The sequence below is a fragment of the Andrographis paniculata genome, unplaced genomic scaffold (assembly GCF_009805555.1).
Source record: "Andrographis paniculata isolate CXL003 unplaced genomic scaffold, ASM980555v1 Contig38END, whole genome shotgun sequence".
NCBI classification, from domain to species: Eukaryota; Viridiplantae; Streptophyta; class Magnoliopsida; order Lamiales; family Acanthaceae; genus Andrographis; species Andrographis paniculata.
Genome location: NW_026137571.1, coordinates 127728 through 154090, shown reverse-complemented (window position 1 = coordinate 154090; position 26363 = coordinate 127728). Strand labels below are relative to the sequence as shown.

The 26363-nt window shown below is 43.2% G+C and overlaps 3 protein-coding genes across 3 annotated transcripts; 1 reads left to right on the top strand and 2 right to left on the bottom strand.

The window, feature by feature from the left end:
• Positions 1–135: 135 nt before the first annotated feature.
• LOC127251105 (uncharacterized) lies at positions 136–4147 on the bottom strand. The gene is made up of 5 exons (XM_051274683.1): positions 3635–4147; positions 3205–3310; positions 2245–2368; positions 1129–2016; positions 136–560 (listed from the first exon to the last, which is right to left on the bottom strand). The coding sequence occupies exons 1-5, from the start codon at positions 3792–3794 to the stop codon at positions 195–197; spliced, it is 1644 nt and encodes a 547-aa protein (XP_051130640.1). The 5' UTR covers positions 3795–4147; the 3' UTR covers positions 136–194.
• A 2401-nt stretch (positions 4148–6548) lies between these two features.
• LOC127251106 (acid phosphatase 1) lies at positions 6549–7724 on the top strand. The gene is made up of 2 exons (XM_051274684.1): positions 6549–7367; positions 7493–7724. Exons 1-2 carry the CDS (start codon positions 6745–6747, stop codon positions 7668–7670), a joined length of 801 nt encoding a protein of 266 aa, XP_051130641.1. The 5' UTR covers positions 6549–6744; the 3' UTR covers positions 7671–7724.
• Positions 7725–7944: 220 nt separating this feature from the next.
• Positions 7945–25116, bottom strand: LOC127251104 (putative BTB/POZ domain-containing protein At3g08660). Its single transcript, XM_051274682.1, has 4 exons — positions 24010–25116; positions 23796–23862; positions 8604–9761; positions 7945–8487 (listed from the first exon to the last, which is right to left on the bottom strand). Exons 1-4 carry the CDS (start codon positions 24102–24104, stop codon positions 7945–7947), a joined length of 1863 nt encoding a protein of 620 aa, XP_051130639.1. The 5' UTR covers positions 24105–25116.
• Between the last annotated feature and the right edge of the window lie 1247 nt (positions 25117–26363).

The window sequence follows — 26363 nt, the reverse complement described above, 5'->3', positions numbered from 1 at the left end:
TCGCATCGCATCGATTGCTTGTTTTCACTTTTGCCTCCTCTTCTAGTTAGTATAGTAAGTAATATATAAGCCAAGCCTTTCCAACAGAAATAAAACATAATAATGAAATGAAATGAAACCGAAACCGAAACCGGACAGAAGAATATGACCCATCCAATGCAATAATCTCAACTCCTCTACTCTATGAGGCTTGCTCATAAAGGAGCAAATGGTTCTGGGAGAGTCTCAAATCCATTATCAAAGATGGATCCCTGGTCAGACTTGTCATCAACACTGTGAAGCCAATTCGTGTTCTTCAGGTCCTCTTTCAATAGAATCATGTCGTAGCGGGTACTCTCATAGATATCAATGTTGTTGTTCAATCTAGCTGAAGACTGACGCCTGTCCTCCTCGCTGTCACTTCCAGAAACTCGATGCCCATTCTCAACTGCAGGTGCAGCGCCGACATTACAGGTACTTCGAGCGCCTGCCTGAATTCTCTGGTTGCTGGGTCGAATGCTCTGAGGGAAAAGATTTGAGCCAGTCAGAGGGCGAAACGCATTACTTCCGTTTCTTATATCCTGCAGTAGAATAAGATAACGCACTTTTAAGAATGTTATAAACATGGGGAACCTAAAATTCCTGTTTCCCTGTAAGAGTGCCGCAGCTGAAGCAAAATAAATGCAACATAATTAGCCCAAAATAATAATATCAAATCAAGCCTAGTGGGGGGCATTTCACATTCAAGAACTAGTTTAGCATGAAAATGGATTATGAAGCAAGACCCCAGTAATACTACTCGTTCTTGTGAAACGCATGAATTGATTGACACGGGCTCTGAGTAACGATCCTGTCCAACCTGGCCACTTAGGATAAGGCAACATGAAGAATTGGCAAATTATCTACTATGATATTATCCTGTATGCGTCGTGATGGCACCAAGAAGTAATGATGTTCGAAACTAATTACAATGGCCGTGATGATGCTATAAAGTTCTTTACACCATATAGTTCAACATGTGAGGAAATTCAACCAGTTTAAAGCTAAAAAAAAAAAATACGCAATCCATTTTGCACTGATCACATATATGAAATAGATAAACTTCATTCAAAACCTACTTACATTATTCAAGAGGTTAGAGGTAATTACCATATGCCTTATAGCCATGTCAAGGGATTTCTTTGAAATTGTTCGGCCAAATCCTGTGTTATCTGTAGATGCCTTTACAGGTTTCCGCATTTCTCTTCGAGAATCCATGTTATCACTTAATTGCCCATTGGTCAGTATTCGCCTTCCATTGTGTTCTGAAAGTCTACCCCTGGCGATTACTGGTGATGATGATCTTTTAAGAACAGTAGAAATATTTGATGCTGTTTCTACATTCCCTTTTGCTGTATGTGCCACACCAGGTCGGGACCTACCAGCAGATAGGGGTCGATCTGGTAAGGTGGTTCGAAGGTTTGGTGGCGTTTCAAGAGGAAAATCAGGAAGCGGTACTGGCTGTGGCAGTGTCCGGACTCGCGGTCCAGGTGAGCTTGGCCGAGAAACTGAAGCAAGACTGCGTCCGTTAGTAAGAACGCGTGCACCTGGGATTGAGGGACCAGATGCAGGAGATAAAGATGGCGTGGGATTTCGACGTACAGGTGTGGATGGTCTTGATGTAGTTCGAGGGGAAGGAGGGTTCAAGCAGGCAGACATTTGTGATCTAGACGTAGGAGTAGAGGGTCTTGAGTTTTGGGATTGTCTAGGTTTGTCTACGGAAGGCATGCTGAGACTAGGTCGGGGTTTCGATGGAGTTGTAGATCTGGATACTGTTGAATGGGATGTAGTGGTTGAAGATTTTGTAATTGCTGAAGAGCGATTTGTAGGGGTGGATGACCGAATATAGGATGAAACAGAAGCAGAACTTGTGTTAAGAATAGAGGTTGATTTATTGGAATAGGTAGTATACTGGGCACCAGAAACAGATGATCGAGTAACAGAACTGCTCCGCATAGGTTTTGCAGCATGGTTTTTCTCTGAAGGAGTCACCGATAACTGAAAAAGAAAACACTTTTGTAACTAAAAATTGTGCATGAAATATTCAGCAGGGAGACAGTAAGCGGCATAAGACCACTCACATAAGCATATGACAGTCAGCAGTAGTATATCATTTCTCACTTGATCGAACATATAATTTGATACGTGACATTGTTCTTTAATCTATATACAACTAATAGGAACAAAAGTACATGAGCATTTGCTAGAGTAGAGAGATTGGCATACCCGCGAAGCTTTAGTAGTCGATATTGACCTGGCCAATGAACCCCTTCTTGAAGCCATATGACTGGTTTGAGAATCAATACCATCTGAAGAGGGTGCCAAAGGAGTTCCAGGAGGTGTAAGAAGCCTATTGGATAAAGAAAGTAGGGTTAATTAAAAGATTTAATCATCAAGCCAATCTTTGGTGAACGCCAGGAGTTCTTATAATACCAAACAACCATAATTATTCTTAATCTAACATGCTACGGAGCAGATTCTCCTTATCTCACGTTCAATGCCAAGTGTCATCTAAAAGTGATAGGGGGAGTCTGATCAATATCAGTGTATATTGAAGTCCTATGTTCCAACCAGGATGAATCCAGACTCAACACAGAATCTATTGCAAGATTCTTAATTACAATATAACAGTGGTTCACACGCATTCAGATTCTTGCAACACAATGGCAACACTGGATGCAAAAGAGGTATCTGCAAAATATATATGATTGTATAATCATGGAACACTTCAGCAAGTGCAAGTAATGTGATCCACATGCCATCTTAAAAGTCAATTCTCCCGAGAAATGCTTGACAACAACCATAGACAACTCATTGGAATAATGTATATCAAGGCCATCCAGTACCCGTCAGATCAAGGAGCTCAATGACATTGAATAAGTCTGAGATTAAAATGACAGGATATTTTTTTCGGGTAAAGTCTATTTAAAAAATTTTAAAAGAAAAAAGTCCATAAATAAATCTGATCGTAGAATATCATTTGATAAAAACTTCCAATCATAAAAACGATGAGATTCATCATAAACCAACTAAAAGTAACATGAACTTGTTGGATAAGTTCCATCCAAACTCCACGATTCGTGATTGTGTAACAAGTGATATCGAGGGAATTATTTTATAGACATTAACCAAGATCCAATCATCATATAAAAACAGAAAGATAAACTGAAGGAGCATCACAATTACCAATCGTAGTCGTTTTTTCCTCCCTCCGCGGATGACAATAAATCATCCAATCCAGTCTTCCCCGATTTAAGCGATCCCATTGAGAGCCTTCCCATGTTCACCGATGCTAAACAAGCAAGCGAAGAAGCGGAATTTAAGAGTATAAAAAAACATGTAGAAAAGGGGAAGTAGTAGTTAACAAGTTACAATCACGAATGATGTGCGAGGAAGATAGAGATGCAGAATCAGCGAGCACAGGAACTCGAGCAAGCGACATCGTTTGGAGACAATAATCATCAATAAGTAGATGATGGTGGCGGGGGTGATTGATTAAGAGAGAAAAGCAAATGCAGAAAAGAAAAGAAAAGAAAGAATACGAAGATGTGTTGGCGCTTAAAATAGATTACTCCATAATAGAGAAGATTGGGGGGAGGGGAGGGGAGGGGCATACCGTCGGAGTCATGAGAGGAATGGCGGCGGGTTTTGGAGAAGAGATCTAGATTGTCATCGGCGGGGGAGTTGGGAAGAGCATTGAGGCTGAGGCTGAGGCGTCGGCGGTGGGCAGCGGCGCCGACGAGAGAAGGTTGTTGATCCCTGAAGGTGCGACTCATGATGTCTCGGAGGGAGAGGGAGGCGGAGAAGAGCAGCAGGAGCGGGAAGGGGATCGATCTGATGGTGAGAAGGTGGAGGAGGAGAAGAAGGTGGAGGGGGCAGGGAGTCAGGAGTCATGTGCTTGTGCTGTGAGTGTGCGTCATCTCATCTCTCATCTATGATGGCTGGGCTGGGCTGGCTGGATATTAGATCTGGTCTGGTCTGACTCTGGCCATCCCACCCCACCCCATCTGATCGAATCGTGTCATGCAGTGGAGATGCAATGCCGATACACGGGCATATGTCTGTTGGATGAGACCGTACTCACATTTCAATTTAAATAGTAAAACCAATTGATTCTTAATTCTTAAATGAAGTAGCTCCTTCACCTTAATAAGTGTGTGACTACATAGAATAGGAGAGTCCAACGATACTTTCAATGTGGAAGAGAACAAAACGAAATGCAAACCAGTTTATTCCTTCCTCTCTCTCTCTCTCTCTCTCTCTACAATTTGCTGGCTCACTGACTGACTCACCACTCTTACTAGTTTAGTTTAGCCTAGTGGAGGAGAGTCTATGCCTCAAACTAAAACTAAAACTAAAAAGTAGCAAAGCAGTCAGCCTGAGAGTGAGACAGAGACTAAGATTTCATCTCACCACACCACCTCCTCTTTGTATTGTTTTGTTATACTTACTTATAGCGACAACTTAACTGCCGCTCCTCCTTTCTGCTGCCGCTCCCTCCCGGCCCGCTATATCTCATCTCATCTCCCCAAAAGGATCTGCTATATCGGCCTCCTCCCTCCTCCCTCCAAGTCCCAACCCAACCTCCTACTACCATCTCTGATGTATGTATGTTACTTCATTGATGAAACTCAAAGCCAAAAGTGGAACGACGCTGCGAATTAAGCACCCCCCCAATGGCCAATAACCAACCACTCAATTAGTAATACTAGTTTGAGTGGGTGAGTGCATATTATAACTAATTAATACTAGTATTATATTATAATGAATGCATTGCTTTGCATACTTAAATGGTTGAAACAGCTGCCGCCTACTCCTTTTTCTCTAGTAACTTACTAACTAGATCTCGTTTCTAACTAAGAAAACAACGACCTGCTTGTTCGCTTAGTCAATAACTAGTTACTTAGGTAGGGGGCCGGTTGGCTGCTGATTAGTGATAACAACCACATACATATGTAACAACACAACACGACAGACACGTCGAGATCTAGATATATGATCTACATGAAGTAGTACTACAAATTAGAAAGAAAGAAAGATAGGACATGGACAGTGAGATCTAGCGTAAACATATACAGAAAGGAAGTCGTCTTAATTATTAATTTCTCACCGCCTTAATTGATTTCATTCCAATCCAATCAAGTGAGTGTTACATGTATATCAAATAAATACCAAATGCAAAATCATGGATCTGAGTGTGCAGTGCAATCCTCGATTATGTGTAGAAGAGGAAGGATGGATGGATGGATGGATAGATGGATCATGGATATGCAGGTGAAGGCAGCTAAATAAGCGAGCTCTACGACGTACACTTGCAGGCAGCTCCATCAATTCCAATTTTAATCCCAATCCCAATCCCAATCCCAATCCCAATCCCCACACATTACATTTTATTTTAGTTTAGTTTAGTTCAGTTCATCTGATCTGTGTTATGGATTGCCGTGCCGTGAGTCGTGATTGGGCTCGCTGCACTGATAATAAGTACAAGCAGTCCAATTATATTTAAACATATCAGTAATTTAACCAAATAAGAATTAGATGACTATATATGCTGAAAGAGGCACTGTATAAGCAGCAAGTGATAACTGATAATATAATAGTAATGACAATAAACACGGATTCAGCTTGATTAATGGGCCATTATACATATACATATTTTCCTTCTCTCTCCCGTGAGACGAGGAGACTTCAACGGCGGAAAGTTAATGCGCAGCGTAGCGTCATCTTTACTGTTTATAAGAGATTTGAATGGCCACGTAATTTGAAAAGGGTAGGAATGTGTGTAGTGCAGTGTAATAGTAGGTAATTAATTGAAGTAGAAATCAGATGAGATGAGAGAAAGTGGAATGAAAATAGGTAAAGGCAGGCAAGGGTGGCCGATTTGACTTTCCATTTCCACTTCAACTTCCACTTTCATTTCCACTTCATATGGCAGTCGGTGTGGTCAGTGGTGTGGTGTCACCATATAAATATATTTATATATGCATGCATACATACATACATATACATGCACCGTGACGCCTATCCCACTCCCAATGTGACACAACATTGATGCATACATGCATCTATTATTATTATTATATATTTGTGGATGATATGGATATGTTATGGCTGAGGTGGTTGGTCACTTGGTTGGGTCATAGCCAATGGATGATGGTACATTGTTCCCAGTCATTTGTTGGCAGATCCATCTCTCAGATGCCCGCCCCATGCTTCGTTGCGTAAATAATATTCTAGCTTTTTACCTTAGCTTAGCTCGGCTGAAGGTCATGAGTGCGGATCGAGGAGTCCACTTTTTACTCATTCCCGTTCCACATTCCGTAGCCAACAACTATCATACATACATACAACGTTGTCAATTCATTAATAAACTCTCTCTCTCTCTCTCTCTCTCTCTCTCTCTATATTAATTATATATATATATATTATATGTGTGTGTGTGTGTTCACGGGCAGCTATGGATGTCAATTGTCAGCGACCACCCAGATATATATAATATCCTCAGTCCACTCTAAATTCCCTTCCATGTTTACACTTCCACTTCCCTGGCCCCCAACCCCTTTCTATAAATGTAAATATTAAATAAGTCAAAGTTCAGATCACTCCCTCACACCATTATTAATCCTGCTTTGCAGCAGGCGCAATCTCCTAGAACAGAATACAAGGATAAGACAGGGAGGGTTAATAATTCGGGTATATGTATGTGTGTTGTTGTGTATTGATGAGATGATGGGTGGCGGATCCATCTCATATATCATGATGAGGCAATCAATGTTGTTATTGGTACTGGCGGTCGTCTTGACGTCGGGCACGGGGACGGGGGCGGGGGGGAGCTGGTGGCGGTGGGGGGGTGAGTCCTCCTCCTCCTCCTACTGCTTGAGCTGGCGGATGGGGGTGGAGGCCAACAACATCCGAGCATGGCGCACGGTGCCCGATGAGTGCCAGCGCCACGTGGAGGCCTACATTGCTGCGGGGCAATACCAGCAGGACCTCGCCCTCACGGTCGGCCAGGTCATCCTTGCCTACGTGGACGCCATCGCCCCCTCCCTGCCGCGGGATGGCTTCGACGCCTGGATCCTCGACGTCGACGACACCTGCATTTCCAACCTCCGCTACTACCGGGGGAAGCGCTACGGGTGCGACCCGTTCGACCCGCAGGGGTTCAAGGCCTGGGCATCCAGGGCAGGCTGCCCGGCCATCCCGGATGTCCTCCGCCTGTTCTACGAGCTGGTCCGGGCCGGGTTCAAGGTCTTCCTGGTCACGGGCAGAGACGAGGAGACGCTGGGGGAGGCCACCCTGCGCAACCTGCACGATCAAGGCTTCCTTGGCTACCACCGTCTCATCCTCAGGTAACTAACTCTACACTACTAGTTCGTCAGTTAGTTAATTTAACTGTGCTGTGTGTGCTACTACAAGCTTGCTAGCCAGTAGCCAGAATGCCAGCCAGATGGATATATAAACTTTGTACTTGTAGGAGTAGCGCGTACAAGGGGCTAGGCGCCGCAGCTTACAAGTCGGAGATGCGGAAGCAACTGGTAGGAGAAGGGTACCGAATATGGGGGAACGTCGGGGATCAGTGGAGCGACCTTCAAGGGGACTGCCCTGGCAACCGCACCTTCAAGCTCCCCAACCCCATCTACTTTGTCCCCTAAATCATGATATACACACATATATACATGTATGTATGTATATGGGCTTCCTTCATCAATTGATTCGATTCGATTCAAGTCACTCACACGCACTGACAATGCAATTCATCATCCGCAGCGACATCACAGATATACTATTACGTGTAATAATAGTTCATACACACAGACACTACTGTGCCGCACCACCTTACTAATGGCAGTCGCCTACTCTCCTTGTTCTTGTTCTTCTACACTCTTACGTCGATTACTAATTGGAATAATCAATCAATCAAATCCTCTAGCTCTTGCCTGCCTTCCTTGGACGTGTTGCCCTGGTGCTTCCATCTTCCTTCTTAGTATTATTATTATTACTATGATTGATGAATATGCCAATCCCCCTCCCTATCCCTGTAGATATGGAGCTCAACAAAGTTCTCCCCTGCAGCCTGGACTTGCTGCCTCCTCCCGCCGTCACCCCCTGTCCCTTCTTCATCGCCGCCTGTTCTCTCTCCAGCTCGCTCAGTCTTACCCTCATTCTCGATATCTCCAGCTTCAGCTCCCGATTCTCCCTCCTCATACACGCATATGTATCCCGTGGAGACATCCCCGTGCTCGGAACCCCGCTGCCTGTCATCATCCTCTGTGACTGCGACACCAATCCATCTGGACTGGACAACGCGCTCTTCAATCGCAGCTGCTCAACATAGAGCACTTGAACCACCATCTGGACAGGGAGGCGATCATTTTGGGCTGCATGGTTGGAGGCTTCTTGAGATAGTTTCTGACAGTCTATGAGCTTGCACAGTTTCTTGCATTCCTCTTCATTCAGCATAGGATGTGCCTGCATGTATTATATACGTGTTTAACAGATCCTCATGACACGAATGAAGGAAGGAACACCCGAGAACAACCAACAAGAAGTAATAAGTTAGTATGCTAGTATTACTTTTCAAATACCTTCAAGTAGATGTCAATGGCCCTGTAGAGTCCATCATCAATGACACGGGCATAATCAGGTAGGACCTCGATTATTGCTGTGAACTTGGCCAGGCTCAAGTAGGGGTCTGGAGCAATTTCAGCTAAATATGAATCCATCAGCCTTCCAACTTTAAGCACTGATCCATGGCCTGGACATCCCAACTCTATTTCTTCGGATTCATATCCACATTCTTCGCTGCCTTCTTCTTCTTCTACTTCTTCTTCTTCAATCCTTTGCAAGAAATGTACCATAATCCGGTGAATGGTACCCACATCAAACAAGGAACCACCTGTCTGGGCGGATGGTATAAGAAGATCATCCAGCAGTGCCGTTTCTAATCTATAAGCAATCCTCTTCTCCAGCTCAAGCCTACAAGCATAGCTAGCATCCACCATGATAGCTACCCTCAGCATCCCAAACAAGAAACTCAATGGAATGGATGAGCTATTCTCTGCAGGTAGCAGAGTCACTAGAGATTCCATAATCACCTTCTGGCCATCGTCCAATGAGCTAGAATCTGTTCTTGCTGGATTCCATATTTGAGGATTCCCAACACCCTTCAGTGATGTTTGCGCATAATGCATCAATGAGACAACTATGCTATCTGTCCTAACAGCACTATGTTCCATGGCACGAATTACTCGATAATAAAATTCGATCCCCAGCACCGATAGATCTTCAATCCACCACTCGAGACACCTATCCTTAAGATTACAGCCCAATCCAGATTGACTGGATACCAGCTGTTCCTGGAAGGCATTTCTGGCTATGGATGCGATACATGCATCAGGAATTCCTATATCATCAGCAAGAGGCTGTAATTTCTCGCATACAGATAGAACCTCAATTGATTTTTCAAGACTTGGAGACACAACTTCCGAAAGATAGGTTTCTGTGCGCTGCACAAGGCTCTGTTCATGATAGTCTTCAGTCATTTCCAAGTACTCTGCAGCACAACGCAAGGGAGCCAAGTTTGTTGGTGTGATCTCAAAATTCACCCCATAGCAAAATTTGGCAGCAAGTTCAAATGTTTCTGGTCCTCCTGGAAAACCAGTAAGTTGAAGCTTCGAAAGATGTGTATTTTTGGCGTCCACAACTAGCTTTCGGATCTTTCCACTTCGAGCTACGAGGGGGAACTTTACAACCAACAACCAGAACAATGAAAGAAAGAAAGAAATGAATGAATTAACTAGTTCCGATCTATTGGAATAATATATTATATTTAAAAGCAATATATTATCTAAGAGTGTTGCGCATTAAATTTAGAATTAGGTTAAAAAGCTCAAGGAAAAAAGAAAAATGGGCCTAACAGTCGAGATGATCGAGCTGGTCGAGGGGCATTGCGGGGAACTCAAGTAAAATAAATGCATTTCTAAGGAAATAGCGGGTCGGAAGGTCCGGAGGTCGGGAGGTCCGCAGGTCGGAAGATTCGTGGTTCGGAAAGTCCGCGGGTCGGAAAGTCCGCAGGTCGGAAGGTCCGTAGGTCGGGAGGTTTGCGGCTGGACCAAACAAGTCGGATGGTCTATAAGTCGGGAGGTTTGCGGCTGGACCAAACAAGTCGGTTGGTCTATAAGTCGGGAGGTTTGCGGCTGGACCAAACAAATCGGATGGTCTATAAGTCGGGAGGTTTGCGGCTGGACCAAACAAGTCGGGTGGTCTGTAAGTCGGGAGGTTGGCAGTCGGACCAGTAAGGCGGAAGATTTGCGGTCGGACCAACATGGCGGAAGAGTTGCGTTCGGGCCAAAAGGGCGGAAGGTCCGCGGTCGGTCCAAAGAGTCGGATACTGTTGAGAGTGATAATTTCAGTCGGCTGAGAGCACGTGTCAGCAGGAGAGGGGTTAGCAGACGGTTGAAAAGATAACCGTTCGGGCAACGGTTTCCAGTACCGTTTCTGAAGAGTATTTAAGTATTAAAATTTGCAACTGGCAAGGGATCTTCAATCAACTTCAACAAAAGCAAAGTTAGATTCGGGGATCATCGCTTTAAATTTCCAGCATTTTAATTTCCAGTTAATTTTTTTATGTACCCTACATTGTTTAGAGATTCCTAATCTCAGGCACTAATTAATCAAATTTAAGGATATTTCCATATCTTTGAATTTTACTTTTTGTTTGTTGAAAAAATACATCAACAAATTGGCGACCACAATGGGAGAAAGGCAAGATTGCTGATCCTACATTATCAGAGAATTTAATACGACTGATGTCTGGCCGAATCATCAGAAAGATCGATATGGCAGGCTCACAACCTCAATCATCATCAGCACCGGCGGGAGAAAATGTTTCACCACCCGTCATGCCAAATCCAGGGGAGATTCCCCAACCACCTACCGATTGGTTGTTGTATGTTCAACAATTGAACAATCAGCATACTTCGGCGATGCAAAACATGTTGCCGAGCAACAAAATCTTATGCAGAACATGTTAGATCAAGCATTATCAAGGGTTACTCTTCAACCCACCCAGACGCCGCCAGGGGTGTCACCATCGAGAATGCAAGCAAATTTTGCAGGGCAATCATATGTGGACAGCACACTCCCAAGCGCCACAACGTTCAACCGAACAGATAGGGGAAAGACTCCTCTGACTTTTCCAAATAATATTCCTTTGGGACGGGTGGAGAATGTGCAACCGAACACTACAAGGGAGGAAAGGCCAGGGGGACATATGCAGAATCCTATTCTTATTCCTATGCAAAATCCCATTGATATTCCTGATCATCAACATTTTCGTTTGGGTGATGAAATTGCTCACGTATTGAGGGTTCAGTTTGGCCTAAATCCTCATATGGCCAACCGACCTGCTTATCAAAGACCTTTTCCAGAAATGATTATTAATGAATATCCTCTCCCAAGGAATTACAGGCCACCAGATTTTCATGCTTTTTCTGGAGAGATGGATCCTCTACTATAGAGCATGTGGGACGTTTCACAGCACAGTTATGAAAAATTGGTAACAATCCTTTTTATAAGTTACAACTGTTTGGATTGTCTCTGACTAGGACAACTTTTTCATGGTTTGTAAGTCTGCCACCTGGGCAAATACAAACTTGGGAAGGTTTAGAGATGGCATTTCATGCCAGATTTTTCAATCCCTTGCCAACGGTTTCTTTGACTGATTTATTAGAAACGAAACAATATCAAGAAGAGTCAGCTTCACAGTTTATTGAAAGGGTGCGATTGATGAAAGGACGGTGTCCTACAATAATCAATGAAAAAGAGATGACCAACTTAGTGGTCCGAAATATGCATGGTCGCCTAAGAGATGCGCTCACTGCACATGATGTCGAGGACTTGGCAAGTCTCGCATCCAAGGCTGGACGTTTAGAATCTCTTTTTTAGGGAAAGGGATAAGAATTTCAAGCGTAACAAAGGTCAACATATGGCTAGTATGGAAATAGAGGCATACGACTTCGATTATGATCAAACATAAGAGATGGTAGCCGAAATAATTTCTGGGAAGCCTTATGTATGCTCTAAGTTAAAGCCAGCACCAGGAACTGAAGCTAAAGGGCAACCGACCTTTGACAATTCAAAGGCCGATGAGATATTTGATATCCTGCTAACTGATGGTCAAATCCGAATTCCAAAGGGGCAGAGGTTGGCTACTAAGGAATAAATCAAAGGGAGGCCATACTGTAAGTGGCATAACTCCTTCACACATAATATAAGTCAATGCACTCATTTTCGAAATGAGATCCAAAAGGCTATTAAGGCAGGTCGGCTCAAGTATATTACCTTGGGAGTTGAGCAACAACCGTTTCCAAAAGTAACCACAGCAATGGTTAATATACAAGTAACTTCCAGAACAGAAAAAGGGAATTCATCAAACAGTGGCCGACCAGAGGAGAAACTCATGGTCTGTGAAAAAACAGTGGCTGAAAAATGGGATAACCAAGATGGTTCTTTTAATGTGGAATTGAAGGAGCAAGTTTTGGTTCGGGAGCACCCGACCAAGATGACAGGTTCGGTCGGAAGCAAATGGACTCGAAATAAGAAACCTTTACCAATTGATGTGAATCCTCGCTTCCCAGGCATGAATCGTACTCAGATTCGGAATGCCAAGCGCAGGTACGCTGCGAGATACTAAGACAAGGTCGCCTCATCAAAGCAACCGAACAACAGCCGAGGAACTGCTAAGTATACTGAAAGAGGTCCGTCCATCAGGGTCTGTCGTTTGAGCAACCGAATGAGGCAGAGGAAGGTCGGCTCATTGGGGTCGCCTCGTCAAAGCAGCCGACCAGCAAACAAGACACTGCTAATTACAATAAGGGAGGTCGTTCCATGCAAAAAAAGGGTAAAGGCTTGTCTGATGAAAGAGTTAAGGGTTTAAGATGTCAGTATTGCGAGAAGATTAACATTAACCTATCTTTGGAGGAATTTCGTTTGGAATCTCTCTCTGTTCAACCCGAAATTGAAGTCGGAGATGAAATTCCAGAGAAGGGTTCAAGGTCTGTCAAATCTCGACTAGAGCCACGTATCCCCTACCGAATGACATAAATTAATTGGGTTGAGGAAGAGCCTTTGTGGGCAAGTCTGGTGGATATGTCTATAGAAGGGCCAGAATGGGCAAAAATTGCGGATCCTGATTTTCAATCAGAGGTCCCTCCAATAGTCTTCCCTCCCATTCCAGAAGGCATGGCGTCTCATTTGAAGCCTTTGTATGTTAATGCTCATATTTGTGGGAAACCAATCACAAAGGTTTTCATAGATAATGGGGCCGTTTTCAATGTAATGCTATTAAAGACTCTCAAGAAGTTAGGAAAGGGAATTCACGATCTATCTCCTGTGGATTTTGAGATGACTAGCACAGGGCAGCCGACCAGACCAGAAGGCATGTTGGTCGCCTCAATTGAAGTCGGTCCAAAGAAGATTTCTTTTGTCTTCTTCGTGGTGGATGCAGATACCACATATTCAATCCTGCTTGGACGAGATTGGATTCATGCATCTAAATGTGTACCATCAACACTGCATCAACAATTGATGTTCTGGGAAGGCAACCATGTCTTCAAAATAGAGGCAAATGACAATCCTTTTGGAGCATCAGAACAAGTTGAAGAATCATTTTTTTATTCTGGTCATGTACCTCTAATGTATCAGTTTTTTATGGCTAATGACTACGCAAAGAAGGGTTTTAAATTCATTGGCCAGAATTCAATGTTCTTTTAAAAGAACTGTTGTACTATATGGCTCTTGAGTAAGCCAGACCTACTTTGTATAATACATTTCTTATGGAGGGTGCAAATTTACAAGATTGTAGTTTATTTATTAATCAATATTATTTAGATCAGCTTTTGAAAAAAAGTAGAAAAAATAAAAAAGAGCCAACTTTTTCAGCACAAGATCCTTTGCTGGAATTTAACTTAGGAACCGACCTGGTTCCAAAAATAATCAGGATGAGTGGTTATTTGTCTAAAGAGCAACAAACATTGATGCTCGAGGTTATAAGAAACAATATTGATTGTTTAGCTTGGGACTATTCAGAAATGCCTGGTTTAGAGCGAAGTTTGATAGAACATCGTTTGCCCATTAAGAAGGATTTCAAGCCTTGTAAGCAATCCCCAAGACGTATGAGTTCTGACTTGATGCCTCAAATCAAGGAAGAGATTCAGAAGCTTCTTAAAGTAGGTTTCATCCGACCTTGCCGTTATGCGGATTGGTTGGCCAATATCGTGCCAGTGGTTAAAAAGAATGGTAAGATGAGGATATGCATCGAGTTTAGAGACCTTAATATGGCCACTCCTAAAGATGAATACGTGATGCCTATGGCCGACATGTTAATTGACTCAGCAGCAGGGCACAGAATTCTCAGTTTGATGGATGGTTATTGAGTATATAACCAAATCTTTTTGGCCGAGGAAGACATTCACAAGACAATATTTAGATGTCCAGGAGCATTAGGTATTTATGAGTGGACAGTTATGTCTTTTGGTTTGAAGAATGCTGGGGCGACTTATCAGAGAGCCATAAACTCAATTTTTCATGATCTCATTGGTAAGTCTATGGAAGTGTATATTGATGATGTCATTGTCAAATCTTCTAGTTTTGAGGAACATTTGAGGGATCTTAAAGATGCTTTCAGTCGGATGAAGTACAAATTGAAAATGAACCCGACTAAGTGTGCTTTCGGTATATCAGTCGGGAGCTTCTTAGGGTTCTTGGTTCATGAAAGGGGCATTGAGATCGATGCTAATAAAGCCAAGTCAATTCTTGCTAGCCGACCACCCAAGACGGTTAAGGAAATTCAAAGTCTGTTGGGGAAGGTGAATTATCTCAGATTCATTTCCAATGCTGCTGGCAAGGTCAGACCAATCACTAAATTATTGAAGGCAGGAGGAACCGCCTTTGAGTGGGGACCAGACCAACAGACAGCTCTAGAGGCTATAAAGCAAGCATTGGCTCAACCATCTGTGTTGATGCCTCCCAAAGAAGGTCGGCCCCTCAAACTTTATTTGGCAAATACCTATGAAGTGGTCAGTTGCTTACTAGCTCAAGATGGAGATGATGGAAAGGAAAGGGCAATTTATTATTTGAGCAAGACTCTCACACGACCAGAATTAAATTATACAATGCCAGAGAAGATGTGTTATTCACTGGTGTTCGCATGCACCAAACTTGAACATTATATGTTGCCCAGAAAAGTTGAGGTTATTTCAAAGATTGATCTCACCATGCTAATTTTGCAAAGACCTACGATGCAGGGCAGACTTATGAAGTGGGCCATTAAATTGGCCCCTTTCGATTTGTATCATTCTCCTTTGAGGGCGGTCAAAGGCTAAGCGATAGCAGATTTTTTGGCAGACTTTGCAAGTCGTGAGGAGCAACCGACTGGGTGTATATCTTATGTAAGCACCCGAAATTGGTTAATGTTTTTTTATGGTTCCACCTCAGGAAACAGATCAGGTGCAGGTGTCTTATTGGAAGGACCAGAGGGTCAAAGAGTCAATTTGCAGTTGCAATTAGAAGCCATGACCCATAATTAGAGTACGAGGCTTTAATCTTGGGATAGCCAGAAAGGTTCAGTCAGTTATTATAAAAGGGGATTCTCAATTGGTGATTAACCAGGTAAACAAACAGTATGTTTGCAATTATCCCCACCTACGCAGATACAGAGATTTGGTAGGTCGGTTGTTATCAAAAATCTCCGAAGTGATAATTGAGTTCGTCCTTAGAAAGGAGAATCAATTTGCAGATGATTTAGCTCAAAAAGCTTGCAGGAATCCTAAAAGATATATGTGCAGAAGTCGGCCCTGAGACAGAAACAGGAACCGACTGGAGGACAAAAATTGTCATGTATTTACAAGACTCAGGAGCAAATGTACCGATTGGAATTCGACTGAAAGCTCTGCGATTCCAGTTGGCAGAAGGAGTGCTATATAAAAGAAAATTCGAGGGATTGCTCTTGAAATGTTTGGGGCCCAAGCAACTTTTGGAGGTGATGACAGAAGTGCACAGTGGAATATGTGGAGCTCATCGGGCAGGCCTGAATATGAGATGGACTATTCATCGTTTAGGTTTCTTTTGGCCAAAGATTTTTTAAGACTGCATACAATTTGCCAAAGGCGGCCAAGAATGTCAGAGGCATGGGCAGTTAATTCATTTACCGGTCACAGAGTTGCAAGCTATGGTAAAACCATAGCCCTTTAAATCTTGGGCTATGGATATCATTGGTAAAATCCATCCTCCCTCGTCTAAGAATCATTGTTTTATTCTGGTTGCAACAGATTATTTCACCAAATGGGTGGAGGCGGTTGCTTTGAAAAATATGGATCAGAAGGAGGTGATCGATTTTGTGCTGAATCAGATCATATATAGATATGGTATACCCCACTCAGTAACAACCGACTAAGGTCTGGTCTTTCCTGGGGAGAAGTTTTTAATCTTCTTGGCAGAGTTTGGTATTCGTCTGAATCATTCTTCGCCTTATTATCCCCAAGCTAAAGGGCAGGCAGAAGCAGCTAACAAGATTATTATTGGAATTATCAAGAAAACGATTGAAGGGAACCCAAAGAAATGACATTTGTTGTTATCTCGAGCCTTGTGGGCACGTAGGAATAACAGAAGTTCTGCCACAGGGTTTTCACCATATCAACTCACCTTTGGACAAGATGCTGTGTTGCCAGCCGAAGTACAGGTCTCATCTGGACGCACAAGCTTTACCAATGATGAAATTACTGAAGAATACCAACAACTGATGCTGCAATAATTGGAAAGTTTGGATGTCAACCGACTTCATGCAATTGTTCAGATTGTAAAGCAGAATGAAATCAGGGCCAAGACTTATGGAAAGATAATCTTTTACAGAACAATCAAAGAAGGAGATTTGGTCTGGAAGACTATTCTTTCCAACATATAAGAAGATTGATCAGTTGGGAAAGTGGTCCCCGAATTAGGAGGGACCATTCATAATTCAAAAGGAGATCGGAAATGGTGCCTTTATTATTATAAATTAATAAGGTAAAAGGGTACACGACTGTATTAATGCTAGATATCTGAAGAGGTATTTTCCTGCCTTTTTCGGATAACAAGAAAGCATGAAACAGTCAATTTTTCAGAACCCACTTGCCAAGGGTTCGAACCTAACAAGGGTTCATTCATTGTCATATGTTGGATCATGCAGATGATCACTTTCTCCTGAGTCAGAATCGTCATTCCGGTGATTAGGGATTAGTTCTAGCTCTTCATCAATAAGATCCTCTAAGCTAGGTCGGTACTTCTCCCATTGGTCCTGCATCTTCTCAAGATCATAGTCGGTCCGAGCTTTCATGTCTGTCACAGTTTGGCGCTCACGATCAACAAGAGTGCGTAATCTTGAAAAGACTACGCGTTGATTGGAGAAGGTATGATCCCAGCCAAGGTCTGGGAGTATGGCTGTCACATGGTGTTCAATCAAATCCATGTGATGATCAATGTCGGGAAGGCGATTTTGAATATCCCGAAGAGTTTCATATCCTTCTAATACAATTTCCATCAGGCGAATAACACAATGGATGGTCTTTTTGCCTCGTTGGAAAAATCTGAATTTGAAATCTAATTGTTTGAGGATGCATAGCAGGTCTTCGGCATGACCTCCAACGGGATGATTACCCACAAAAAATAGTTGAATAACACATTGCCAATTGTTTACAGGAACATGAGGACGATGAGGTGGCATTTTAATACTTGTTGCAGGCGTGTTCAAGGATGATTTGTGGGTAAACGCTTATTTGCTGATTTGCAAGGACTGCAAGTATGGCAAAACAGCAAAAAACCCCCCTGTAGTTTCCGAAAATTGTTGAAAACTTCCGTGGTTCTAAAACTCCAAAAAACCTACTTGTGGTTTCCAAAATATTGCAAAAAATTCCCCCTCCATTAGGATTTAACGGAAGTTGTATAGCACGCACCTGAAATGCGATTTTTAGTCCATAGACTGATATATTTCTGTATAAAATTACTAAAATACCCTAATGACTACTTTTTACAACATCTTCTTCTTCCTCGTTCTTCTTCTTCCTCATTCTTCTTCTTCCTTGTTCTTCTTCTTCCTTGTTCTTCTTCGTTCATTCTTCTTTCTTATTCTTCTTTCTTCTTCTTCCTCGTTCATTCTTCTTTCTTATTCTTCTTTCTTCTTCTTCCTCCTTTTCTTCTTCTTTCTTACCAAACCCAGAATTACTTTGTTCTGTTTGTATCAAACCCAAAAATCTAAAAATTTAATTTGACATCAAGATTTGAAATCAATCTAAGAAGAAAAAAAGAACTTGCTGCTCGTTGCAACCGTGTACGAAAGAATTAGGGAGAAAAAATAAAGAAGAAAAAAAATTGAGGAAAAATAGATAGAGAAAAAAAAATAAAATTGGAGAAAAAAAAAACCTGATGCCTTCTTTCTCATCTTCTTCTTTCCCTTTCTTTCTTTATTCTCATTCTTTTCTTCCTTCATTCTTCCCTGCTCCAGGCGCTTCCGCCCGTCATCTTCTTTCTCTTCTTATTCTTTTCTAATTCTTCATTTTTCAAAGAACAATTGGAGATGAAGAAGAAAAAAAAAATTGTGGGAAAAAGAAGAAAAGAAAGAAGCGGGTAGAACTACTATGGCGTGAAAAAGAATTGGAGAAGAATAAAAGATAAATTGAGGAAAAATAAGAAAAGAAAGAAGTGGAACTGTTATGGCTTGAAAAGGAATTGGAAAAGAAGAAGAGAAAAATTGAAGAAAAAGATGTGTGAAGAAGAATTTGGGGAAGAAAAGAAGATGGAAGAAAGAAGTTGGGGAGAAGAGAAAAGAAAGAACAGAAGAGAGAAACCCAGGGGCATAACGGTCTGATAAGGTTAAAATTTAACGCCGTCAGTGTGATTTAAAGTGAGGGGGCGAGTGTGCAACGTTTTACAAACCACGAGTAGGTTTTTTGGAGTTTTAGGATCACGGGGGGTTTTCAGCAGATTCGGTAAACCACGGGGGGTTTTTTGCTGTTTTGCCCTGCAAGTATTTATAAGGGTGATGAATTGATTGGTTCCCCGGAGGGTTGAAAAATTGGAAAGTGATCCTTAACAATAGGACAAAAATTTATTTACCAAGTCAAAGTTTCCAAAAGTTCACAAAAGAGATCCTAAAACAAGTTTAATCTGGGACCATTTATCTTCTGTCCTGGAAAGTCGCCTGTTATTGGCGGCCGACTGATATTGCCTTATAAGTTGAGATCGGGCGTGAATCTGTAATTCCTGGTCCAGGTTGGCTGCATTGGTCTTGTACCGATCAATCAGGCATTGCTCGTTGTTGATATGGCCTTCCAGGACAGATTTTTCTTGATGAAGCGCCCTCAGTTCGGCTTTCTGTTGTTGGATTGATCCCTCTATTTGCGCCTTGGCATTATTCAGGACTTCTAGTCGGCCAATTGCCTGTTGAATGGATTCCTTGGTTTTGGTCAAGGAAGTCTCCAGATTTATTCGATCCAAATCAGGCAAGGGTGTCTCGGCCGTCAAAAGTTGAGCGAACAAAACTTCATTTCGGAGTTCTGATAGGCGCTCCATCAACTGGTGAAGAATGGAAGTAGCAGCCGACTCTGAAGACATGTGAAACAAAAGACCACCAATGGCTTGAAGGAGACTGTCAAGCAAGTCTGATCCCAGGTCGGGGAAAGGTTGGTCAACAGCCTGGGCAATTATAGCTCGGACGTCCGTCGGAATAGGGACAGCCGACAAGAGGGCTAGGTCGGAACATCCCTGGAGGGAAGGATGTTTATTTCAGACTGAATTGAGCATAAATGTCAAGAATCAATTGTGAAGGTTGTATGTACCTCTGGACGGATAGTGGTCACTGAAGGTGCCAGAATAGTCATAAGTCTGGAAGGCTGGGCGGCTGGTACTGCGATGGCCGACTCGTCGGCTGCTTCAAGTGGACGTTGTGGTATGGATCAGGATCCCTGAATGATGGGGATATAATGATTTAAGGATCATGTGAATATTAGCTTATATTTTGAAAGAGGGAATCGCAAATCTCTACCAGATTAACAGAGGTCTCTGATTCGGAGGGAATCTCTTGTAACTCCCGTAAGAGTCCCCTTGGTTGAACAGGCATAGGTTCGTCTGCCTGTCCGTCCGCTTCTGGAAGAGGGTCTGCTACCTTTGGGTCGGCTTCCTTCAGGTCTGCTGCCCTCGCGTCTGCTACCCTTGGGTAGGCTGCCTCCAGGTCGGCTGCCCTCACTTCGGCTGTTCCTTGGTCGGGTGCTTCTGGGGCGGCCGCAGTTGAATGGCCACATCAGGGATGTTTCGGTCCTTTGAAGCGACCATATCAGAGGCGTCTGCAGTAGAGGTGGATGCAGGTGTGGCCATTGGCGCTGTAGGAGGCAGAGACGGGTCTGAAGCTACATAAGGTAATCTACCCATCTCTGAAGCAGTCGCCTCACTCAGGGATGAGACCCTTGTTGTTGCACGTTCGGCGGATGAAGGCGTTTTCTTCGAGGCCCGGCGTTTGGTCGGGGGTTCAGGTTCGTGGAGTTGGTCGGTTGGTGGCGTTGTTGCCTTATTTGATCTGGAAGCAGGTTGGGCGGTCGCTCTGACTGAAGTCAGACCTGAATATAAAAATAAGGATTAATACTGAGGAAAGGATCAAGTTAAGTTGACAATATGAGATTATACCTGGACGAGGTCGGGTCTTTATAGTGGCCCGACCTGATGGGCGGTTGATTAAGGTCGGTTGATTGTCTCTAGAGAGGGGAATAGCTTGAGTCTGAGAGGCTTTTCTTTTCCTCTGTGGAGTGCCCGACCCAGTGCCCTGAGTAATTAATTTCCTTCGGACATTAGTTAGTGGGGTCGTCCCTAATATCAGCGCAGGTTGGGGAAGAAGGATGCCCAGCAGACGATCCTTGTCAGAAGCAATTAGGGCCCAGGTGACCAACCACCACTCGCGAAAGGTTTCAATTGAAGCTGGAGAAGTTTTGAAAGGGATACAGGAGTTGGAAGTTATGTAATTAGTGAGTTGGGATACGTACGGGGCAATCAAATCAGGAATGGCTCTACCATCCGGACTTTGAATTATTAAATGTGGATGAGCAATGGGACCAGGTAAGCCTTGTTGGCATCCGAATTGACGTGCCAAAAATTGAGGCTGGTAGCTGAAGGTATAAAAAACTTTGGGACCTTTCTTATCAATCTTCTTACTAGTAAATAAGGACCTGGGTTTAAGAGCAACATCCCAAGAGAAAGAGTAAGTTGGATGTGGAAGTGGGTCTGGTTCGGACAAAGGCGAGGATACAGGGAATGGCCAAAACAGGCCGGATGCATAACCAATGTACCTTCTATGTATGTAGAAATGGGTGTTATTTCGATTATCAGCAAGAATGGCAGTTATGATCGGCTCAAATGCTTGGATGTTATTACGACCTAAGCAAAGTCGGTTAAGGGTTACTCCTAGAGATTTCTCAAGTGTGGGGGTAATGGGAGGATGACCAAGTTGGAAAGCATCGGGAAAATAGAGACGGAACCATAGTTCTAGGAACCAAAAGGACCCGACGCAGCAGTGTCTAATTTTTTACCATCCTTTTCTGTAAGGCGGGTGCTAACCCTAGATAATCCTTCAAAAAGATTGGCAAGGAAAAGAGTGCCCAAAGAGATTAAACGACCAGAAGCTATATGTATGACTAAGTCAAGATGAGAGGGAATGACACATTTCGAAGGAGAAGCTACAACATACTTACAGAGCCAAAAGAGCAGGAAAGTTGTGTGCTCCCGGTCGGTAACAGGGGTCCCGTCTGCTCCTTGTTGATCATTTAAAAATTTGGTCCAGTCCTATTCCTTCACGTCTGTCAAAGACCAGCCCAAGAGGTCTGCATTGGGCTCTTGCCCATCTAGGGCACCCATTACAGGGTCTTCCCCTACGATTGGCAGATGGGCGATCATGGCCACATCCATGATGGTGGGGCCGATGGGGGCTGTAGGAAGCAAAAAGGCGCACACCTCGGGATGCCAGAATGCTGCCATTGCTAAAAGAACTTTTTCATGCAAATGGCATGGGAGTGTAGATAGACGTATGGCCTGGTTGATCTGTTGAGTTTTCCATTGACCTTGGAAATGTTCTGCTACTCTTTGGTACCAGGTGCGATATGGATCCTTGGGGTCTGTCAAATGAGTCTTGATGTTGTCATGGAGACGGCTTGCGTTGTAGTTGGGGTCGTTGATAGCCGGTAGCTTTCTTGCCTCCAAGACTTCTTTCATTCGGTTGGAGTCTTCAGGGGTAGTGCAGTAGGGGCGAATGGTTAGAGTAAGCATTTTCGTCGACACGAGAGTGGTTTCATGGATTGATCCGTCGAAGGGGAGTGCAGGGATGTATTGATTCGCCATGGTTTGGAGTTGCAGAAATTGCAATTAACATGAGTAGTTTTGAAGAAAGGGGGAGTGTTGCGAAAAACTGATTGCAGTTGCAGAGGCAATTCCTCAGTGGGGTTGTGGTTTATGAACTTTCAAACGGCGATTGAGAGATGGCGTTTGAAAGTCCCTTGGCGGCGGGCAAGTTGTTACGCATGAAATTTAGAATTAGGTTAAAAAGCCCAAGGGAAAAAGAAAAATGGGCCTAACAGTCGAGATGATCGAGCTGGTCGAAGGGCATTGCGGGGAACTCAGGTAAAATAGATGCATTTCTAAAGAAATAGCGGGTCGGAAGGTCCACAAGTCGGAGGGTCCGCAGGTCGGAAAGTCCGCATGTCGGAAGGTCCGCAGGTCGGGAGGTCCGCAAGTCGGAAGGTTCGTAGTTCGGAAAGTCCGCAGGTCGGAAAGTCCGCAGGTCGAAAGGTCCGCAGGTCGGAAGGTCCGTAGGTCGGGAGGTTTGCGGCTGGACCAAACAAGTCGAATGGTCTATAAGTCGGGAGGTTTGCGGTTGGACCAAACAAGTCGATTGGTCTATAAGTCGGGAGGTTTGCGGCTGGACCAAACAAGTCGGATGGTCTATAAGTCGGGAGGTTTGCGGCTGGACCAAACAAGTCGGGTGGTCTGCAAGTCGGGAGGTTGGCAGTCGGACCAGCAAGGCGGAAGATTTGCGGTCGGACCAACAGAGCGGAAGAGTTGCGTTCGGGCCAAAATGGCGAAAAGTCTGTGGTCGGTCCAAAGAGTCGGATACTGTTGAGAGTGATAATTTCAGTCGGCTGAGGGCACGTGTCAGCAGGAGAGGGGTTAGCAGACGGTTGAAAAGAAGCATTATAATCGTTCGGGCGACAGTTTCAAATACCGTTTCTGAAGAGTATTTAAGGATTAAAATTTGCAATCTTCAATCAACTTCAACAAAAGCAAAGTCAGATTCGGAATCACCACTTTAAATTTCTAGCATTTTAATTTCCAGTTAATTTTTTATGTACGGTACATAATCTCAAGCACTAATTAATCAAATTTAAAATATTTTCATATTTTGAATTTTACTTTTTGCTTATTGAAAAAATACGTGAACAAAAAGAATTTCAATTTCCTATTCTAACAAAGCCATGGGCTCTCTCTGCCTAGCCTAATATATAACCATTCTATCACTACGAAGCAATACGAACTCAAGAGAGTACATGAACACAATTTAGGCCTGATCTTGATAAGATGCGTGTAAAGAAGCTAGAGTCAATTGACAATGAAATGCAGTCTCAAAATGAAGGATGAAATTTCAGGCCTGATAAATTAATTTTTAACGAAAGCATAGACAGGGTACATATCGATCGAGTATATATACCTACCTTATGCAGTAAAAAGGATTCTCCGTCCACGAAAATTGTGATGTCGCCAGCAACATCTGAGAAAATCCTGCATAAGATGAACAGAACAGAACAGAAAGCAAAAATGAGGAAATAGCGTGTAGTGTAAGAGACAGGATGGATGGAAGATCTAGCAACATGCAAAAGGCGCGTGGTAGTGTGCCGTGTGCGTGAGTTTAAGAGTAGCATACCATACCGGTTAGCAAAGGAGGTAGAGAACTTGGGAGTGCGGGTGGCGGAAGGATGCTGGTGGTGTGGGGTGAAGGAGGGTAGGGATGGCTCCCAAACCATTGATTGATTCTACTCTGCTCTGCTCTGCTGATGCACCTAGCTCTATTATCAAAGAATATACTTATATGATTTATGATATGATATCAGGCGAAACAAGTAGCCCAACTGCCAGCCGTAATACCAGAAAACAGTACCAATTAGCTAGCTAGCAAGCAAGCCAGAAATGCATGATGCATGGATGTATGAAGAAGAAGAAGAAAGAAAGAAAGAAGCAAAGGCAGCAAGCGAACAAGCACACGTTTGTGTAGCCGGAGTCGGTCAAAAAAATAGGAAATAAAAATAAATAAAAAAGTGTTCCAACCAGCAGCAGTGCAACACAATGCAAAAGAAGGAAGGCAAAAGGACAGATCCATCAGCTGGAAAGTATGCAGTTCAAAGGACTGAATGAATGAAGGGAACGTGTTGAGGAAGGCACAGTCGCCAGTCGAACTCGAACGTCCATCCGTTCTCAGTCCTCACTCACGTGGTAGTATGATTTGTAAAGGAGGAGAAGGTATGTTTTTGTCCGGTGGTTTAGCTGTTGAACGAGTTGCTCATTGTTGTTTTAGGATTGGATACTTGTCGACCTCATCAAAAACTTTGGTGGTTATCTGATGATTATCAGATTGTAGGTAGGTTCGTATCATATGGTATATGTTTGACTGAGACTGGAATTGGAATTGGGATTGGGATTAGGACCGGGGTGGGGATAAAGGAAGGACTAGCTTTTAATTAAGATCGAAGATTGGCGGGTGGTTTTGCTTTGGTAATGGTGGAGAATGGAGATATTGAAATCATTGGGCGCCTAAACAAAGCAAAGCCACTTTGTTTGTGTGGATGCTGGCTGGGGCTGGTGGGTTCGTTTGATTTGGTTATCTTCTTCAAACTCCACCACTTTCACCCACTTTCATGGTGATTGAGTGATTGCTTTAGTTAATTTTTCAGAAATCAATGCCCGCAAGAAAGGAGAGGAAGGGAAAGACGATGACTCAGTATAGTATAGGATTGTATTGTATTGCTTCGAGGAGTAGGCCCCGCCCCCGCTCCCGCTCCCGCTCCAGCCCCAACCCTCACTCTCGCTTCACTTCACTTCACAGATCACAGTCTCGCCCGCCGCGGGGCATGGCATGGCATGGCATTGCATTGCATTGGGTTTTGGAGGAATCTCAGCAGCTTTTGTCTCTCTCCCCGCTACCGCCTTTACTTTATACTTTGCTTTCAGTCAGTCGAGAGGTCCCAGAGCCCAGAAATACTACCTACCTACCTCTCTCTCCATCTATTTCTCTCTCTCTCTCTCTCTCTCTCTCTCTCTCTCTCTCTCTTTATATATATATATATATATTAATTCCCATCGTTCCTCCTTTCCTTTGTCGGTCAAGAACTCAACTAGAATAAAATAATGCTAGTATGTGGGTGGGCGGGAGGGTGGATACTACGAACTTACCAAGACAGACATGCAAGATCTAAAAGTATCTGAATTTGAATCTATTCATGATTATACGCTCGCGAATTCACTCCAACCTTGGCTGGCGGCCATCACTTTAAGACACTTGTTTGTATTGTTTCTGATGTCGAAATACAGTGATAAATATGGGCCTTTGAGGTAGGGCCGTTGGTTATGTTTTACTTATTCATGGAGGACTGGACTGGATCTCTTATATCGGTAGCTAGCTGACCTCACCATTGGGGTCATTTTCTTCTCTCTCTTTTTCTTCTTCTTATTCACAATATCACTTGCATACATGTGTGTGTATAATAGTGCAATTGGGTGTACAAGTTGAAACATATATATATGAATTGAATTAATCCTCGGTTATGTTTGTGTAGGTGATCGATCATGTCCATATGTCCATGTCGTCCCAACTACAAGTAATAAGAAATGCTCATTTAACAACCCCCGATTGAATGCTTCCACAATCCTAAATGCACATATATATATATATATAAATATATACACACACATCGCATCAGAGTCAACCATACATATCTGTCAACTCATTCCTACTTTGTGTGTGAAACAACGAATTCTCTTAACACACACACACGCACACACCTGCATAGATGATGCATGCATACATACTTACATAATCAATAACCAGCCATATGAATGACGTACGAGACGAGGATGTCGAGCTATTATATGATTGTTTTCCCGACTGTCTTGTTTAATTAATTAGTACGCCAAAGTGCATCCTACCTCATTAACTTACTTGTCTGCTTATTTGTTTATGAATTCCCTCAGCTAGCCTAGCTAATTATACTATTCTATTATATTATATT

Excerpts from the sequence above, each read along its gene's own strand:
- LOC127251105 (XM_051274683.1), bottom strand. The coding sequence starts at position 3,794 with ATGAGTCGCACCTTCAGGGATCAACAACCTTCTCTCGTCGGCGCCGCT. Across the intron at positions 2,369-3,204 it reads GGAAAAAACGACTACGATTG|GCTTCTTACACCTCCTGGAA; the intron begins GTAATTGTGATG and ends TTTATCCAATAG. Across the intron at positions 2,017-2,244 it reads CGACTACTAAAGCTTCGCGG|TTATCGGTGACTCCTTCAGA; the intron begins GTATGCCAATCT and ends TTTCTTTTTCAG.
- LOC127251106 (XM_051274684.1), top strand. The coding sequence starts at position 6,745 with ATGATGGGTGGCGGATCCATCTCATATATCATGATGAGGCAATCAATG. Across the intron at positions 7,368-7,492 it reads TACCACCGTCTCATCCTCAG|GAGTAGCGCGTACAAGGGGC; the intron begins GTAACTAACTCT and ends TTGTACTTGTAG.
- LOC127251104 (XM_051274682.1), bottom strand. The coding sequence starts at position 24,104 with ATGGTTTGGGAGCCATCCCTACCCTCCTTCACCCCACACCACCAGCAT. Across the intron at positions 9,762-23,795 it reads AATCCTTTTTACTGCATAAG|TTCCCCCTCGTAGCTCGAAG; the intron begins GTAGGTATATAT and ends TTGGTTGTAAAG. Across the intron at positions 8,488-8,603 it reads CCATTGACATCTACTTGAAG|GCACATCCTATGCTGAATGA; the intron begins GTATTTGAAAAG and ends TAATACATGCAG.